Source organism: Salvelinus alpinus, chromosome 11, assembly GCF_045679555.1.
Source record: "Salvelinus alpinus chromosome 11, SLU_Salpinus.1, whole genome shotgun sequence".
In the NCBI taxonomy this organism is placed as follows: Eukaryota; Metazoa; Chordata; class Actinopteri; order Salmoniformes; family Salmonidae; genus Salvelinus; species Salvelinus alpinus.
The window spans coordinates 24,096,180-24,114,225 of record NC_092096.1 but is presented as its reverse complement, the minus strand read 5'-3'; the positions used below and the strand labels follow the sequence as shown (position 1 = coordinate 24,114,225).

General features: G+C 45.9%; 1 protein-coding gene across 1 annotated transcript in view; it reads right to left on the bottom strand.

Moving 5' to 3' along the window:
- Positions 1–18,046, bottom strand: part of exoc4 (exocyst complex component 4) — a 298,597-nt gene that overhangs the window by 62,440 nt on the left and 218,111 nt on the right. Inside the window, exons 12-13 of the mRNA XM_071332146.1 lie at positions 3,893–4,029; positions 1,504–1,659 (exon numbers count right to left, since the gene is read on the bottom strand). Of these exons, the coding sequence (XP_071188247.1) occupies positions 1,504–1,659; positions 3,893–4,029 (293 nt within the window). The remainder of the gene's footprint in view (positions 1–1,503; positions 1,660–3,892; positions 4,030–18,046) is intronic.

Genomic DNA, 18,046 nt, shown 5'->3' with positions numbered 1-18,046 from the left:
TGTGTTAGGGTGGAGGGGCGGTGAGGATACTGTTCTGTGTGTTTGTGTTAGGGTAGAGGGGTGGTGAGGACACTGTTCTGTGTGTTTGTGTTAGGGGGGAGGGGTGGTGAGGATATTGTTCTGTGTGTTTGTGTTAGGGTGGAGGGGTGGTGAGGACACTGTTCTGTGTGTTTGTGTTAGGGTGGAGGGGCGGTGAGGATACTGTTCTGTGTGTTTGTGTTAGGGTGGAGGGGTGGTGAGGATACTGTTCTGTGTGTTTGTGTTAGGGTGGATGGGTGGTGAGGATACTGTTCTGTGTGTTTGTGTTAGGGTGGAGGGGTGGTGAGGATACTGTTCTGTGTGTTTGTGTTAGGGTGGAGGGGTGGTGAGGATAATGTTCTGTGTGTTTGTGTTAGGGTGGAGGGGTGGTGAGGACACTGTTCTGTGTGTTTGTATTAGGGTGGAGGGGGTGGTGAGGATACTGTTCTGTGTGTTTGTGTTAGGGTGGAGGGTGGTGAGGATACTGTTCTGTGTGTTTGTGTTAGGGTGGAGGGTGGTGAGGATACTGTTCTGTGTGTTTGTGTTAGGGTGGTGAGGATACTGTTCTGTGTGTTTGTGTTAGGGTGGAGGGGTGGTGAGGATACTGTTCTGTGTGTTTGTGTTAGGGTGGAGGGTGGTGAGGATACTGTTCTGTGTGTTTGTGTTAGGGTGGAGGGGCGGTGAGGATACTGTTCTGTGTGTTTGTGTTAGGGTGGAGGGGCGGTGAGGATATTGTTCTGTGTGTTTGTGTTAGGGTGGAGGGGCGGTGAGGATACTGTTCTGTGTGTTTGTGTTAGGGTGGAGGGGCGGTGAGGATATTGTTCTGTGTGTTTGTGTTAGGGTGGAGGGGTGGTGAGGATACTGTTCTGTGTGTTTGTGTTAGGGTGGAGGGGTGGTGAGGATACTGTTCTGTGTGTTTGTGTTAGGGTGGAGGGGTGGTGAGGATACTGTTCTGTGTGTTTGTGTTAGGGTGGAGGGGTGGTGAGGATATTGTTCTGTGTGTTAGGGTGGAGGGGTGGTGAGGATACTGTTCTGTGTGTTTGTGTTAGGGTGGAGGGGTGGTGAGGATACTGTTCTGTGTGTGTGTGTGTTAGGGTAGAGGGGTGGTGAGGACACTGTTCTGTGTGTTTGTGTTAGGGGGGAGGGGTGGTGAGGATACTGTTCTGTGTGTTTGTGTTAGGGTGGAGGGGTGGTGAGGATACTGTTCTGTGTGTGTGTGTGTTAGGGTGGAGGGGTGGTGAGGATACTGTTCTGTGTGTTTGTGTTAGGGTGGAGGGGTGGTGAGGATACTGTTCTGTGTGTTTGTGTTAGGGTGGAGGGGTGGTGAGGATACTGTTCTGTGTGTTTGTGTTAGGGTGGAGGGGTGGTGAGGATACTGTTCTGTGTGTTTGTGTTAGGGTGGAGGGGTGGTGAGGATACTGTTCTGTGTGTTTGTGTTAGGGTGGAGGGGTGGTGAGGATACTGTTCTGTGTGTTTGTGTGTGACCTGGTGAAGTCCTCCTCGTCCTCTCTCTTCTGTCGGAGCTGTCTGGGCTGGGCCATGTTAGCCCAGTTGGGCAGAGACTGGAGCAGTCGGCTGATGTCCTCGTCCTTAGACCACGACGCACTGATGGTCAGCTTCTCCTCACACTGGACTATACCCCTGGGACACAGAGGACAGAGAGAGATCATCAACTGTATAGTACAGACAGACAGCATAGCATGAGGGTGGATGGAGACAGATTGCCTGCATGAGGATAACTGCTTAGCTGGATCAGTGCTTGAGTCCACAGAACCACCCATAGACACACAGCAGGCAGCTGAGGCACAGTGTTTCCACACCCATAGACACACAGCAGGCAGCTGAGGCACAGTGTTTCCACACCCATAGACACACAGCAGGCAGCTGAGGCACAGTGTTTCCACACCCATAGACACACAGCAGGCAGCTGAGGCACAGTGTTTCCACACCCATAGACACACAGCAGGCAGCTGAGGCACAGTGTTTCCACACCCATAGACACACAGCAGGCAGCTGAGGCACAGTGTTTCCACACCCATAGACACACAGCAGGCAGCTGAGGCACAGTGTTTCCACACCCATAGACACACAGCAGGCAGCTGAGGCACAGTGTTTCCACACCCATAGACACACAGCAGGCAGCTGAGGCACAGTGTTTCCACACCCATAGACACACAGCAGGCAGCTGAGGCACAGTGTTTCCACACCCATAGACACACAGCAGGCAGCTGAGGCACAGTGTTTCCACACCAATAGAGGGAGTAACACCTGGTAGAGGAGAGGTAGAGGGTGGAGGGGTAGAGGATGGAGGGGTAGAGGAGAGGTAGAGGATGGAGGGGTAGAGGAGAGGTAGAGGATGGAGGGGTAGAGGATGGTGGGGTAGAGGAGAGGTAGAGGGTGGAGGGGTAGAGGATTGGGGTAGAGGATGGCGGGGTAGAGGATGGAGGGGTAGAGGAGAGATAGAGGATGGAGGGGTAGAGGATTGGGGGTAGAGGATGGAGGGGTAGAGGATGGCGGGGTAGAGGAGAGGTAGAGGGTGGAGGGGTAGAGGATTGGGGGTAGAGGGTTGAGGGGTAGAGGATGGCGGGGTAGAGGAGAGGTAGAGGATGGAGGGGTAGAGGAGAGGTAGAGGATTGGGGGTAGAGGATGGAGGGGTAGAGGATGGCTGGGTAGAGGAGAGGTAGAGGATGGAGGGGTAGAGGAGAGGTAGAGGATGGAGGGGTAGAGGATTGGGGGTAGAGGATGAGGGGTAGAGGATGGCGGGGTAGAGGAGAGGTAGAGGATGGAGGGGTAGAGGATTGGGGGTAGAGGATGGAGGGGTAGAGGATGGCGGGGTAGAGGAGAGGTAGAGGATGGAGGGGTAGAGGAGAGGTAGAGGATGGAGAGGTAGAGGATGGAGGGGTAGAGGATGGAGAGGTAGAGGATGGAGGGGTAGAAGATGGCGGGGTAGAGGAGAGGTAGAGGATGGAGGGGTAGAGGATGGAGGGGTAGAGGATGGAGGGGTAGAGGATGGAGGGGTAGAGGATGGAGGGGTAGAGGAGGGAGGGGTAGAGGATGGAGGGGTAGAGGATGGAGGGGTAGAGGATGGAGGGGTAGAGGAGGGGCGGCCTAAATCTCTCTGGAGTTCAGCCAGGTGAAGACAAGCACAGCACAGGTGTGAGGGTGTGTCAGAGAGGGTGTGTCAGAGAGGGTGTGTCAGAGAGGGTGTGTCAGAGAGAGAGAGCACTGCTGAAGCCCAATATACCCTCAAGCAGAACACATTGAGTGAAATGACAGTTTGAGTTTCTATACCTTCTAGCAAGGAAGAGAGGAACCACTTTCCTCATGCTGGTCCTGAGTCAGTCTAACTCTTACCTGTATGAGGTGTTACAGACCTCCTTGTACTCCTTCAGCTGGTCCTGAGTCAGTCTAACTCTTACCTGTATGAGGTGTTGCAGACCTCCTTGTTCTCCTTCAGCTGGTCCTGAGTCAGTCTAACTCTTACCTGTATGAGGTGTTACAGACCTCCTTGTTCTCCTTCAGCTGGTCCTGAGTCAGTCTAACTCTTACCTGTATGAGGTGTTGCAGACCTCCTTGTTCTCCTTCAGCTGGTCCTGAGTCAGTCTAACTCTTACCTGTATGAGGTGTTGTAGACCTCCTTGTTCTCCTTCAGCTGGTCCTGAGTCAGTCTAACTCTTACCTGTATGAGGTGTTGCAGACCTCCTTGTTCTCCTTCAGCTGGTCCTGAGTCAGTCTAACACTTACCTGTATGAGGTGTTACAGACCTCCTTGTTCTCCTTCAGCTGGTCCTGAGTCAGTCTAACTCTTACCTGTATGAGGTGTTACAGACCTCCTTGTTCTCCTTCAGCTGGTCCTGAGTCAGTCTAACTCTTACCTGTATGAGGTGTTGCAGACCTCCTTGTACTCCTTCAGCTTGTCACAGACCATCTCCAGGAACTGGTTGGAGTAGGCACTCAGGTCCTGCATCAGAGTCATCAGGTCCTGGATGGACTTCTCCACTACTACTGTGCTCTGGAGAGGACACAGACATACAGGCTTAATACATTCAGAATGATACATGAAATGTTTCATTTCAGGCAGAAATAATAAAGCTCCTTACATGGAGAGAGGTAGAGAATATGTTTCAGCTGTTAATACTTATAGACACTAGTGAAACTATGTTTGTTCTTTGTTCTCATTATAAAAACTGAATGCAGTTCAAATTATATATCAAATAAATAAATAAGAAACATATTGTGGTTTGACAATGTGAAAGAGTCCTAACCTCATCCCACATAACATTTTTCTTTTCAACCACAAAACTGTCACTGTCTCCACAGCTCTGAGTCCAGTGATCCTTGTAATTCAGCCGCTCCCTTGTCCTCCCTTAACCAGGAAACATATTACTGAGTCCCAAATGACACCCTATTCCCTATATAGTGCACTACTTTTGACCAGGTCCCAGGGCTCTGGACAAAAGTAGTACACTGTATAGGGAATAGTGTGCAATTTTGGACACAGTAACTCATTACAGCTACTAGAAGGAGAGCAGATGAAGTCTCCTGAAGCAGTGTAACACCAGTGTTGAGGAGTGGGACTGTCAAGTCTGTCCTGTCCGATGTGCAAAGCCGTCAGCAGGCAACCAATCTAATACAATGACTATATTCTCCTGTCAGGGACTGGTGTTGGGAGCTTGTCATTGTCAACGATATACCACCGTGGCAGAGGAGTGGCAGGAGGTGTGTGTGTGAGAGAGAGATCAGGTGAGTGTGTGTGTAAGTGTGTACCTATGCCTACACGCATGACAAGATCCCCAGCGAGCTCTGACAAAACTACAGTCATTACAGGTTAGCCAGAGTAGCGTTACAAATAGCAGGACGGAAGCAGACACTTCAATACACACACACACACACCTAACTTGACACCACTGCCACAGACCTAAACTATATGACCAGAAGTATTTGGACACCTGCTCGTCGAACATCTCATTCCAAAATCATGGGCATTAATATGGAGTTGGTCCCCCCTTTGCTGCTATAACAGCCTCCACTCTTCTGGGAAGGCATTCCACTAGATGTTGGAACATTGTTGCGGGGCCTGGCTCGCAGTCGGCGTTCTAATTCATCCCAAAGGTATTCAATGGGGTTGAGGTCAGGGCTCTGTGCAAGCCAGTCAAGTTCTTCCACACCGATCTCGACAAACCATTTCTGTATGGACCTCGCTTTGTGCACGGGGGCATTGTCATGCTGAAACAGGAAAGGGCCTTCCCCAAACTGTTGCCACAAAGTTGGAAGCGCAGAATCGTCTAGAATGTCATTGTATGCTTTACACCACTCTAGCCGACGCTTGGCATTGCGCATGGTGAGCTTAGGCTTGTGTGCGGGTGCTCGGCCATGGAAACCCATTTTATGACGCTCCCGTCGAACAGTTCTTGTGTTAATGTTGCTTTCAGAGGCAGCTGATCCGTCTGCCGACGTAATAGCAGGAGGGGGCCACAACAGACTTTCTTCCGTCGCGACGTCCCTCCAAGGCCCTTCTGGTAGCTTGCTATCCCCGGCCCGCTAGCTGCCTGAAGCCACTCACTGGACTCCTATGATCAGTCGGCTACGCATGCCTCTCGCTCACGTCAATATGCCTTGTCCATTGCTGTTTTGGTTAGTAATTATTGCCTTATTTCACTGTAGAGCCTCTAGCCCTGCTCAATACGCCTTATTTAACACTTTAGTTCCACATACCACACATGCGGTGACGTCACCTGGTTTAAATTATATTTCTAGAGACAATATCTCTTTCATCTTCCCTCTATGCACAGGTTTACCCTCACTGTATTGACATCCTACCATACCCTTGTCTGTACATTATGCCTTGAATCTACTCTACTGTGCCCATTTGCTCCTTTTACTCTCTGTCTGAACGTACTAGACGACCAGTTATTTAGCTGTACCCTTATCCTACTCCTCCTCTGTTCCTCTGGTGATGTAGAGGTGAATCCAGGCCCTGCAGTGCCTAGCTCCACTCCCATTCCCCAGGCGCTATCATTTGTTGACTTCTGTAACCGTAAAAGCCTTGGTTTCATGCATGTTAACATTAGAAGCCTCCTCCCTACGTTTGTTTTATTCACTGCCCTAGCACACCCTGCCAACCCTGATGTCCTAGCCGTGTCTGAATCTTGGCTCAGGAAGACCACCAAAAAGCCTGAAATTTACATCCCTAACTATAAGATTTTCCGACAAGATAGAACTGCCAAAGGGGGCGTGTTGCAATCTACTGCAGAGATAGCCTGCAGAGTTCTGTCTTACTATCCAGGTCTGTACCCAAACAATTCGAGCTTCGACTTTTAAAAATCCACCTTTCCAGAAAGAAGTCTCTCACCGTTGCCGCTTGCTATAGACCCTCTGCCCCCAGCTGTGCCCTGGACACCATATGTGAACTGATTGCCCCCCATCTATCTTCAGAGCTCGTGCTGCTAGGTGATCTAAACTGGGACATGCTTAACACCCCGGCCATCCTACAATCTAAGCTTGATGCCCTCAATCTCACACAAATTATCAATGAACCTACCAGGTACTACCCCAAATCCGTAAACACGGGCACCCTCATAGACATCATCCTAACCAACTTGCCCTCCAAATATACCTCTGCTGTTTTCAACCAAGATCTCAGCGATCACTGCCTCATTGCCTGCATCCGTAACAGGTCTGCGGTCAAACGACCTCCACTCATCACTATCAAACGCTCCCTAAAACACTTCAGCGAGCAGGCCTTTCTAATCGACCTGGCCCAGGTATCCTGGAAGGATATTGACCTCATCCCGTCAGTAGAGGATGCCTGGTCATTCTTTAAAAGTGGCTTCTTCACCATCTTAAATAAGCATGTCCCTTTCAAAAAATGTAAAGCCAGGAACAGATATAGCCCTTGGTTCTCTCCAGACCCTTGACCAGCACAAAAACATCCTGTGGTATTCTGCATTAGCATCGAATAGCCCCCGTGATATGCAACTTTTCAGGGAAGTTAGGAACCAATATACACAGGCAGTTAGGAAAGCTAAGGCTAGCTTTTTCAAGCAGAAATTTGCATCCTGTAGTACAAACTCAAAAAAGTTCTGGGACACTGTAAAGTCCATGGAGAATAAGAGCACCTCCTCCCAGCTGCCCACTGCACTGAGGCTAGGAAACATTGTCACCACTGATAAATCCATGATAATTGAGAATTTCAATAAGCATTTTTCTACGGCTGGCAAAGCTTTCCACCTGGCTACCCCTACCCCGGTAAACAGCCCTGCACTCCCCACAGCAACTCGCCCAAGCCCCCCCCCATTTCTCCTTCACCCAAATCCAGATAGCTGATGTTCTTAAAGAGCTGCAAAACCTGGACCCCTACAAATCAGCCGGGCTAGACAATCTGGACCCTCTCTTTTTAAAATGATCTGCTGAAATTGTTGCAACCCCTATTACTAGCCTGTTCAACCTCTCTTTGGTATCTGAGATTTCAAAAGATTGGAAAGCTGCCGCGGTCATCCCCCTCTTCAAAGGGTGAGACACTCTAGACCCAAACTGCTACAGACCTATATCTATCCTACCCTGCCTTTCTAAGGTCTTCGAAAGCCAAGTTAACAAACAGATTACCGACCATTTCGAATCCCACCGTACCTTCTCCGCTATGCAATCTGGTTTCAGAGCTGGTCATGGGTGCACCTCAGCCACGCTCAAGGTCCTAAACGATATCATAACTGCCATCGATAAGAGAGATTACTGTGCAGCCGTATTCATCGACCTGGCCAAGGCTTTCGACTCTGTCAATCACCACATTCTTATTGGCAGACTCAACAGCCTTGGTTTCTCAAATGATTGCCTCGCCTGGTTCACCAACTACTTCGCAGATAGAGTTCAGTGTGTCAAATCAGAGGGCCTGTTGTCCGGACCGCTGGCAGTCTCTATGGGGGTGCCACAGGGTTCAATTCTCGGGACGACTCTCTTCTCTGTATACATCAATGATGTCGTTCTTGCTGCTGGTGATTCTTTGATCCACCTCTACGCAGACAACACCATTCTGTATACATCTGGCCCTTCTTTGGACACTGTGCTAACAAACCTCCAAACGAGCTTCAATGCCATAGAATTCTCCTTCCGTGGCCTCCAACTGCTTTTAAATGCAAGTAAAACTAAATGCATCACTACTCTGGACAGTTCTGACTTAGAATATGTGGCCAACTACAAATACCTAGGTGTCTGGCTAGACTGTAAACTCTCCTTCCAGACTCACATTAAGCATCTCCAATCCAAAATTAAATCTAGAATCGGCTTCCTATTTCGTAACAAAGCCTCCTTCACTCATGCTGCCAAACATACCGTCGTAAAACTGACTATCCTACCGATCCTCGACTTCGATGATGTCAATTATAAAATAGCCTCCAACACTCTACTCAACAAATTGGATGCAGTCTATCACAGTGCCATCCGTTTTGTCACTAAAGCCCCATATATGACCCACCACTGCGACCTGTACGCTCTTATTGTGAGAAGCTTGTGGAAGGCTACCCAAAACGTTTGAACCAAGTTAAACAATTTAAAGGCAATGCTACCAAATACTAATTGAGTGTATGTAAACTTCTGACCCACTGGGAATGTGATGAAAGAAATAAAATCTGAAATAAATAATTCTCTCTACTATTATTCTGACATTACACATTCTTAAAATAAAGTGGTGATCCTAACTGACCTAAGACAGGATATAGCAGAGGTAAGGCACAAAGGGAAACCCACTGAGAACAGAGTACTGATCTAGGATCAGATGATAAGGACAGGAAGGACCTGGACCTAGATCAGCACTCCTACTCTGGGATGCTTTGTGAGTACAGGCCCTAGTGATCTTTGACTCACCAAGTTCATGAAACACTAAAATCATGACTCTTAAGGAGTCAGAGTACAGTTTGTATACAGATGCTTGTATTTGTACACACATACTATTGGGAGTGGATGTGTATACTAGTGGCAGTATGTACAGTCAATAGAACACCCGTTTCCCTGGCTACTGGTGACCAGTGAGGAACAACTATCTTCTTTCCTCTTATTTGAATGGTTTACTTATTTTTCCTCTCTCACTATTTTCTATAATGTCCATTCATTTTATCTGGTATTTTATCAATACAAATGCATTTCTTAGCTTTAAAGGTTTGTGTGTGAGTTGTTTTTGTGGGTCAGACCAAGACAAAGTATGTTTGATTCAAATAAAGACCGATACTCACGCACACAGTGGAGAGGTCCATTGAAACCCACTAGCATTAGCCACGGCAGTGCTAACCGCTAGTTTAGAAGTAGCACAGTGCTTCAAAGCGCGTAAGTAGCAGCAGCAGTATTGGTTAGCAGTGGAAGCTGGCTGTACCAACTCTTACACTGTTGAAGATGCCCAGCTGGTAACAGTAGCAGGGTGTAGTCAGCAGGGAACAGCAGTGGCCTGAACAGGGCAGTTACTGATTAAAGGGACTACTGGTTGGCCCCCTGGTCCCTCTCCCTGCTGGGGGGTAATGATCTGTAGAGCTGCCCATACCCAGAGCTCCACAAGGCTGGTCCCTGTCATGAAACTCCGCCAGGGGACCCCCCAGTCCCATTGCCCACGGCCCCCTGCCAGCCTGACGGAGGAGAGCAGGGACCCATTCACTCAGCAGGGGAGGGCTCAGTCGAACACACACACACAGTACACACACAGTACACACACAGTACACACACAGTACACACACAGTACACACACAGTACACACACAGTACACACACAGTACACACACAGTCCAGAACCCCCAGTGAGTGTGTGATGGAGCCAGGAAGAGGACTTTCTCTATTTGTCACCACAGAGACGATAGAAGGAGTTGCTGTGAGAGCCAAGGAGATGATGGCCATCCTGCTATTGGGTAAGAACTAAAGCCAACTCCAATGAATCAGCCATACAACTGTTAGCTTTCACTCTCAAATCACCTTCAGCTGCTAAAAAACTTTTTAAAAAGAATGATGAACGATGAAATCTTTCCCTTTTGACCTCTCTCTTTCTTTCTCTCTCTCTCTCTTTTTTTCTCTCCTTCCTTGGTGTTTAAACACTAAGTCCACTATTCATTCTCTCTCCTACTATGAGTTAGTGAGGCTGGATATCAGCAGGTCAGGAATGGTAAACAATGGATCCCAGATCCATTACTCCTGGAACAAATGCTCTGGCTCCGCTCGCCTTGTCTAATTCTGCTCATTTAACATAGCCATTCGTCTTTGCAGCAGAAATCATTAAAAAGTAATCAAGGGCCGCAGATTGAGAGAAGGAGAGAGAGGGAGAGAGGGAGAGAGAGAGAGAGACGAAGGGCGAGAGAGACAGGGAAAGAGAGAGAGAATTCACAGAGGTCTTGACAACAGTGGGACCTCTCCATCTTATTTAACTGTTACACGAGGAGGAGACGAAATGCATTCTGGGGGCTGGTGAAACTTTTCCCACGAGACAACTTTATTGACAACTCACTCTCTTTCCACCAACACTCGAGCTTTAAGCAACAGACTCACAGTCACACTCTCTCTAGTACTCCTCCACCAAATGCATTAAACCAAAGCACACACACACACACACAGTGAAACATGGCTGACTTGCACTTTGCACTTCTTTTTGTTCTATTTTGTGTCGGAGCCTAGCTGAAAGCAAATTTAATTGAGGCCGGCGATACACAAAATGGGTCTAGAAATTCAGCAATTTACCGGCGTAAATTCCGTCAGAGTGTGAAAGGCCCTATCTCTGAGAGCTAATGATGAAGAGTGCACAGTGAGCACTCAGACTGTCGTGTCATTGGCTGCCGCCGTTAATGCAGTGGTATCGCCATAGAAATGCCTGAGCAGGTGATAATAGCAGTTATTAGAGTTGTAAACACTCCCGAATACAGGCGAGAGCAGGGGAGGTGTCCGGTGTCAGTGGCGGGAGGTGTTCTTGATGACTCTGCAGCTCTAGTGTGATAATAGTACACTAGTCATCTTCCTATAAAGAGACTGATCTAAGGAACAGTTCCTCTCATTCCTCTCACTGATTGTGATGATAGAGGACATATTGAGCATTTTTGGACCTTGAGTGCATCAGGGTGTCCTGAGTGAAATAGTGAAAGGAACTTAAAGTTGCCATGATGCACACTGGTCAAAAACTTGTTGAATCAACGTTGTTTCAATGTAATTTCAACCCAAAAAATCGATTTGATGACGTTGAATCAATGTGGAAAACAGATTGGATTAGCAAAAAGTCCCCCAACTTTTAACATAAATCTAATGACATGGTGACATTTTTGGTTGATTTCACGTTAGTTGACAACTCAACCAAATATAAGTCAAAACTAGACGTTGAACTGCCGTCTGTGCCCAGTGGATGCTCTCTATTGAATGGTCCACTACTAGGCCCTGCCATATTGCTGAAACTGTAGAATTGATCAAATAAAAAGGTATTAATGTACAGACTGAATAGACATGGAAACTATCCCAAATCTTCTATCCCTATACTGCTGTCCTGTCTCTGTTACGAACAGATCCACACAGTCAAGGTCTTGTAGAGGGTCTGGAGAGGGCTGTAAAGGGGCTCAGTCGTGCCCCTGAAACGGGTCAGGGGGTTTCCCCATTAATCGAGGGGCGGCCCCCATGGATCGAGAGGGCCAGAGCATTTAACCCTGTGCGTTCCGCCACGTCACTCTCATCACTGACCCAAAACCGCTGACTCCTGAGTCGGCTGTGACTCGTGTCACCCCACATTCTAGTCTGCAGGCCAGGGTCCTACAAACACAAATAACACGCTCATACACGCTCATACACGCTCACACAACACACACTCACACAACACACACACACACGCTCACACACACACACACACACACACACACACACACACACACACACACACACACACACACACACACACACTGAAGTAGCAGAAGCATGTGGGCCGTCCGGCGTGTGCAGAGGGAGTCTCAGAGGCGTGAGGCCATGCTGACATTGATGAATGATCTGCCAGACGCTGTCCTACTCATGTGTGACTCCCCTTCACCCCAGTGAGGGAGGGCTGTGTGTTTGGTTATGAAAGGGTAGATTCTCTTTGTATACGTGTTTGTTCCAGTGTGTGTGTGTGTGTGGGGGGGGTGTGTGTGGGGGGGGGGGGGTGTGCATATGTGTGTGTGTGTGTGTAAGGTCGTAAAAGAGTTGATTCTCCTTCTCTGCGTTTTTGTTCCAGTGTGTTTGTGTGTAAGGCTGTAAAAGAGTTGATTATCTTTCTATGTGTGTTTGTGCATGTATGCGTGCTGGTGTGCGTGTGTTCACGCAGTAAATTGTAAATAACACATGCAGTAGTTCTGCAAACAAACCTTGGCTGGATGGCATTAGGCATGTTAGGCCCTGCTTCAATCTAAATGGAAATATAAACTTTATCTCTCTCACTCCCTCCTGTTTGAGGATTGGTGTTCACTTCACAGGAACGATTCAGTGTTTGTGTCCAAATGACACCCTAACCCCTACATAGTGCACTACTTTTGACCAGAGCCCTATGAGCCCTGGTCAAAAGTAGTGCACTATAATGGGAATAGGGCGCCATTTAAGATGTAAACAGTCACATGACAATGAAATGTCACTAAAAAAGCTTCTTCTCAAGGCCTCTTCATAGAAGCGTGGAAAACACCTATCACAAGCTGTCACCTCCGATCACGTCAAATCAAAGGCCTCTCTGGTGAGTTAAAGTGCAGATCATAGCCAATCAGCACCCGCTGTTAGTGTTTACATCAGTGAATGCATCCAACCAACTACTTCTCTAATGGAATGATGCACAAATTGAGAGCGGAATGTCATAGTTCCTCACAGAGAGATGCTTATTTACAACCTCAGCTCTCTATAACTGGAAAAAGACCAGCATGCATTGTATTCTTATTCACATACAGTATCATGCATGATGAACTAATGAAAGGGTTTGGATAATGTATGGATCAAGCCAACAGCATGTGCACAGTAGGGTTGAATATTTTCCCGGTATTTTACAAATGTCCCATCCGAAGAACAAATCACTTTTCTCCAGGGAAACGCCGGTATTTCTCGGCAAAACCGGAAGTGACATTTTAAAGCATATAAAACATATACATGTATTGATTAGAGATTTGATCGGCAACAAAGTTCAAGCCTTATGCTACCTAAGTCTGATGAGCCATACATTAAAGACATTTTATGATCCCTAGCCCAACGATTGTGCCATTATCCAATACAGAGCCTGATATATAGGCTACCACACATTATGCACGACAGAAAAACATAAAAGTCTATAATGTGGACTGTAGTCTATTACTGTATTGAATTATACTGTATTATATGGACTAACTTTACAGACATGGTTCAAACCATCAAGCTGGGAGAGAACATGCTATGCTGGTGCAGGACAGGCGGCCTACAAAGTGACAATTACAGGCTAGAAAATATAATAGGGTCTATTTTCAATGTTTAGAATTAGTAGGCTGATGCATATATAGGCTACCTTTTATAATATTTCCCATAATGTTGTGTGACGTCCGTATTAGCCTACCTCCTCTATCTGTTGTCGCTTCATTCCCACATTCCTTCCTCGCTATCAACAGTTAAATGAAATAAGTTTCATTGCCCTTATCTTCATCATTGTAATAACATGCTTGAATACTATTGGACCAGAAGATGCCGACGGCTGTCACATCTCTTCACGAAGCCTGACTGGTTATTGATCTGAATAAATAACTGCTATAACCTACCACCATCGCACTCTGTTCTTTCAAACTCCCCGTGTGTTCTATTGGCTGCTGTATTTAACATTCACCTAACAAGAGCAAGCTTGCATCCCTCTTCAAATATTCTATTAGTATAAGAAATGCTTAAAAAAACATCCATCAAGCAATTCTAGGCTATCTTTTCCTGGGACAGCAAGAGCTAAGGGGCATTTCTTTAAAGGAGAGAAGCCAGCGGAGTGCAGGTGCATACTGCCCAAGAGACAAAGGCTGTAAGTTAGAAGCTTACCCATAACCCATCATTCATTAGCTAAATATAAGGCTAATACTGCATTGCATTAATTACCTGAAAGAGGTAGGATAACACATTGATATATTGAGATATATACAGTGGCAAGAAAAAGTATGTGAACCCTTTGGAAATACCTGGATTTCTGCATAAATTGGTCATAAAATTTGATCTGATCTTCATCTAGGTCACAACAATAGACAAACACAGTGTGCTTAAACTAATAACACACAACCAATTATACGTTTTCATGTCTTTATTGAACACACCGTGTAAACATTCACAGTGCAGGGTGGAAAAAGTATGTGAACACTTGGATTAAATAACTGGTTGACTCTCCTTTGGCAGCAATAACCTCAACCAAACGTTTTCTGTAGTTGCGGATCAGACCTGCACAGACCTGCACAACGGTCAAGAGGCATTTTGGACCATTCCTCTTTACAAAACTGTTTCAGTTCAGCAATATTCTTGGGATGTCTGGTGTGAACTGCTCTCTTGAGGTCATGTCACAGCATCTCAATCAGGTTGAGGTCAGGACCCTGACTGGGCCGCTCCAGAAGGCGTATTTTCTTCTGTTGAAGCCATTTTGTTGTTGATTTACTTCTGTGTTTTGGGTTGTTCTCCTGTTGCATCACACAACTTCTGTTGAGCTTCAATTGGCGGACGGATAGCCTAACTTTCTCCTGCAAAATGTCTTGATAAACTTGGGAATTCATTTTTCCTTCGATGATAGCAAGATGTCCAGGCCCTGGGGCAGCAAAGCAGCCCCAAATCATGATGCTCCCTCCACCATACTTTACAGTTGGGATGAGGTTTTGATATTGGTGTGCTGTGCCTTTTTTTTCTCCACACATAGTGTTGTGTGTTCCATCCAAACAACTCAAATGTAGTTTCATCTGTTCACAGAATATTTTGCCAGTAGCGCTGTGGAACATCCAGGTTCACTTTTGCAAACTTCAGACGTGCAGCAATGTTGTTTTTGGACAGCAGTGGCTTACTCCGTGGTGTCCTCCCATGAACACCATTCTTGTTTAGTGTTTTACGTATCGTAGACTCGTCAAAAGTGATTTTAGCATGTTCCAGAAATGTCTCTCTGTCTTTAGCTGACACTCTAGGATTCTTCTTAACCTCATTGAGCATTCTGCACTGTGCGCTTGCAGTCAGTGCTGATCTTCCTCCATTTATAGACAATGTGTCTTACCGTGGACTGATGAACATCAAGGCTTTTAGAGATACTTTTGTAACCCTTTCCAGCTTTATGCAAGTCAACAATTCTTAACACCAGGCAATACTTCTTGCGAATAGCAAACTCTAATTTTGTGAGTGTTTTTTATAGGGCAAGGCGGCTCTAACCAACATCTCCAATCTCGTCTCATTGATAGGACATCAGCCTAGGGGGTTCACATACTTTTTCCAACCTACACTGTGAATGTTTAAATTACGTATTCAATATAGACAAGAAAAATACAATAATTTGTGTGTGATTAGTTTAAGCACACTGTGTTTGTCTATTGTTGTGACTTAGATGAAGATCAGATCAAATTGATGACCAATTTTGCAGAAATCCAGGTAATTCCAAAGGGTTCAGATACTTTTTCTTGCCACTGTATGCAGTGCATTTGGAAAGTATTCAGACCCCTTCACTTTTTCCACTTTGTTACGTTACAGCCTTATTCTCAAATTATTATTATTTAAATGTCCTCATCAATCTACACACAATACCCCATAATGACAAAGTGAAAACAAAAATGTCTAAAAACATGTTTTTGCTTTGTCATTATGGGGTATTGTGTGTAGATTGAAGAGGAGAAAAAAAACAAATTCAATCAATTTTAGAATAAGGCTGTAACGTAACAAAATGTGAAAAAAGTCAAGGGGTCTGAATACTTTCCGAATGCACTGTGTGGGTGTGTTTGTATATACACTACCGTTCAACATTTTGGGGTCACTTGGAAAAACCCTTTTTTCTGAAAGAAAAGCAATTTTTTTGTCCATTAAAATAACATCAAATTGATCAGAAATACAGTATAGACATTGTTAATGTTGTAAATGACTATTGTAGCTGGAAATGGCAGATTTTTTATGGAATATCTACACAGGCATACAGAGGCCCATTATCAGCAACCATCACTCGTGTTCCAATGGCACGTTGTGTTAGCTAATCCAAGTTTATAATTTTATAAGGCTAATTGATCATTAGAAAACCCTTTTGCAATTATATTAGCACAGCTGAAAACTGTTGTCCTGATTAAAGAAGCAATAAAACTGGCCTTCTTTAGACTAGTTGAGTATCTGGAGCATCAGTATTTGTGGGTTCGATTACAGGCTCAAAATGGCCAGAAACAAAGAACTTTCTTCTGAAACTCGTCAGTCTATTCTTGATCTGAGAAATGAAGGCTCTTCCATGCGAGAAATTGCCAAGAAACTGAAGATCTCGTACAACGCTGTGTACTACTCCCTTCACAAAAAAGCGCAAACGGGCTCTAACCAGAATAGAAAGAGTGGGAGGCCCCGGTGCACAACTGAGCAAGAGGACAGGTACATTAGTGTCTAGTTTGAGAAACATACGCCTCACAAGTCCTCAACTTGCAGCTTCATTAAATAGTACCCGCAAATCACCAGTCTCAACGTCAACAGTGGAGAGGCGACTCCAGGATGCTGGGCTTCTAGGCAGAGTTCCTCTGTCCAGTGTCTGTGTTCTTTTGCCCATCAATCTTTGTTATTATTGGCCAGTCTGAGATATGGCTTTTTCTTTGCAACTCTGCCTAGAAGACCAGCAATCCCGGAGTCGCCTCTTCACTGTTGACGTTGAGACTGGTGTTTTGCTGTTCTGAACTGACTTGCCTAGTTAAATAAAGGTTCAATTAAAAACATTTAAAAATAACCAGCATGGCTACCCCTGCATTCTGCAGCGATACGCCATCCCATTTGGTTTGCGCTTAGTGACACATCCATGCTGTGTAAGGGCTATTTGACCAAGAAGGAGAGTGATGGATTGCTGCATCAGATGACCTGGCCTCCACAATCACCCGACCTCAACCCAATTGAGATGGTTTGGGATGAGTTGGACCGCAGAGTGATTCCATATGTGTTATTTCATAGTTTTGATGTCTTCACTATTATTCTACAATGTAGAAAATGGTAAAAATAAAGAAAAATCCTAGAATGCGTGGGTGTCCAAACTTTTGACTGGTACTGTAATACTTCGAAGATGATTCTGATGATCTATTTTGGATGAAATGTTAATAGAATTGATGGAGAGAGAGAACGACAGAGAGTGCTCACGTGCACACTCATTTAAAGCAATGATATTCGAGAGATAGGCTGTTTTAAAACTCCGCAGCTGCAATTTTGCATCTTTACAATGAAAAAATAAGGTGACCCCCAAAAGCCAGATGGAAATGTGTAAAATAGATACGTATTCAATCCTGATATTAATGTAGCATAAGCTATGCTGCAGCAAATGTAGTCCTACCTTTCACAAGAAAGAAGAGTGACCAGATTGAGAGGAAACATGCATTGTAAACTGCGTTCCATATGGAGATGGTCTGTCCCCACTCGGGGTGTTGATGATTCATCATGCAGATAGCAGAGTAGGCCGTGCTCCATAGAGAAGACATGCAGATAGCAGAGTAGGCCGTGCTCCATAGAGAAGACATGCAGATAGCAGAGTAGGCCGTGCTCCATAGAGAAGACATGCAGATAGCAGAGTAGGCCGTGCTCCATAGAGAAGACATGCAGATAGCAGAGTAGGCCGTGCTCCATAGAGAAGACATGCAGATAGCAGAGTAGGCCGTGCTCCATAGAGAAGACAGATTTAGACACAGCACATCATTTAACAGTTCTATTTAACGTCATGCTGTTCATTGAAAATATTTATTATCATTTACCGGTTTCTCGCGGGAAATCTCGGGAAATGTCAGTGGCCCGGTTTCCGCTATTCAACAGTGCACAGCTAAAGACATGCCACATGCAGTAAGATGACAAATCTTGTGTATTTGACTGTAATCACAGGGGGGGGGGGGGTCACAA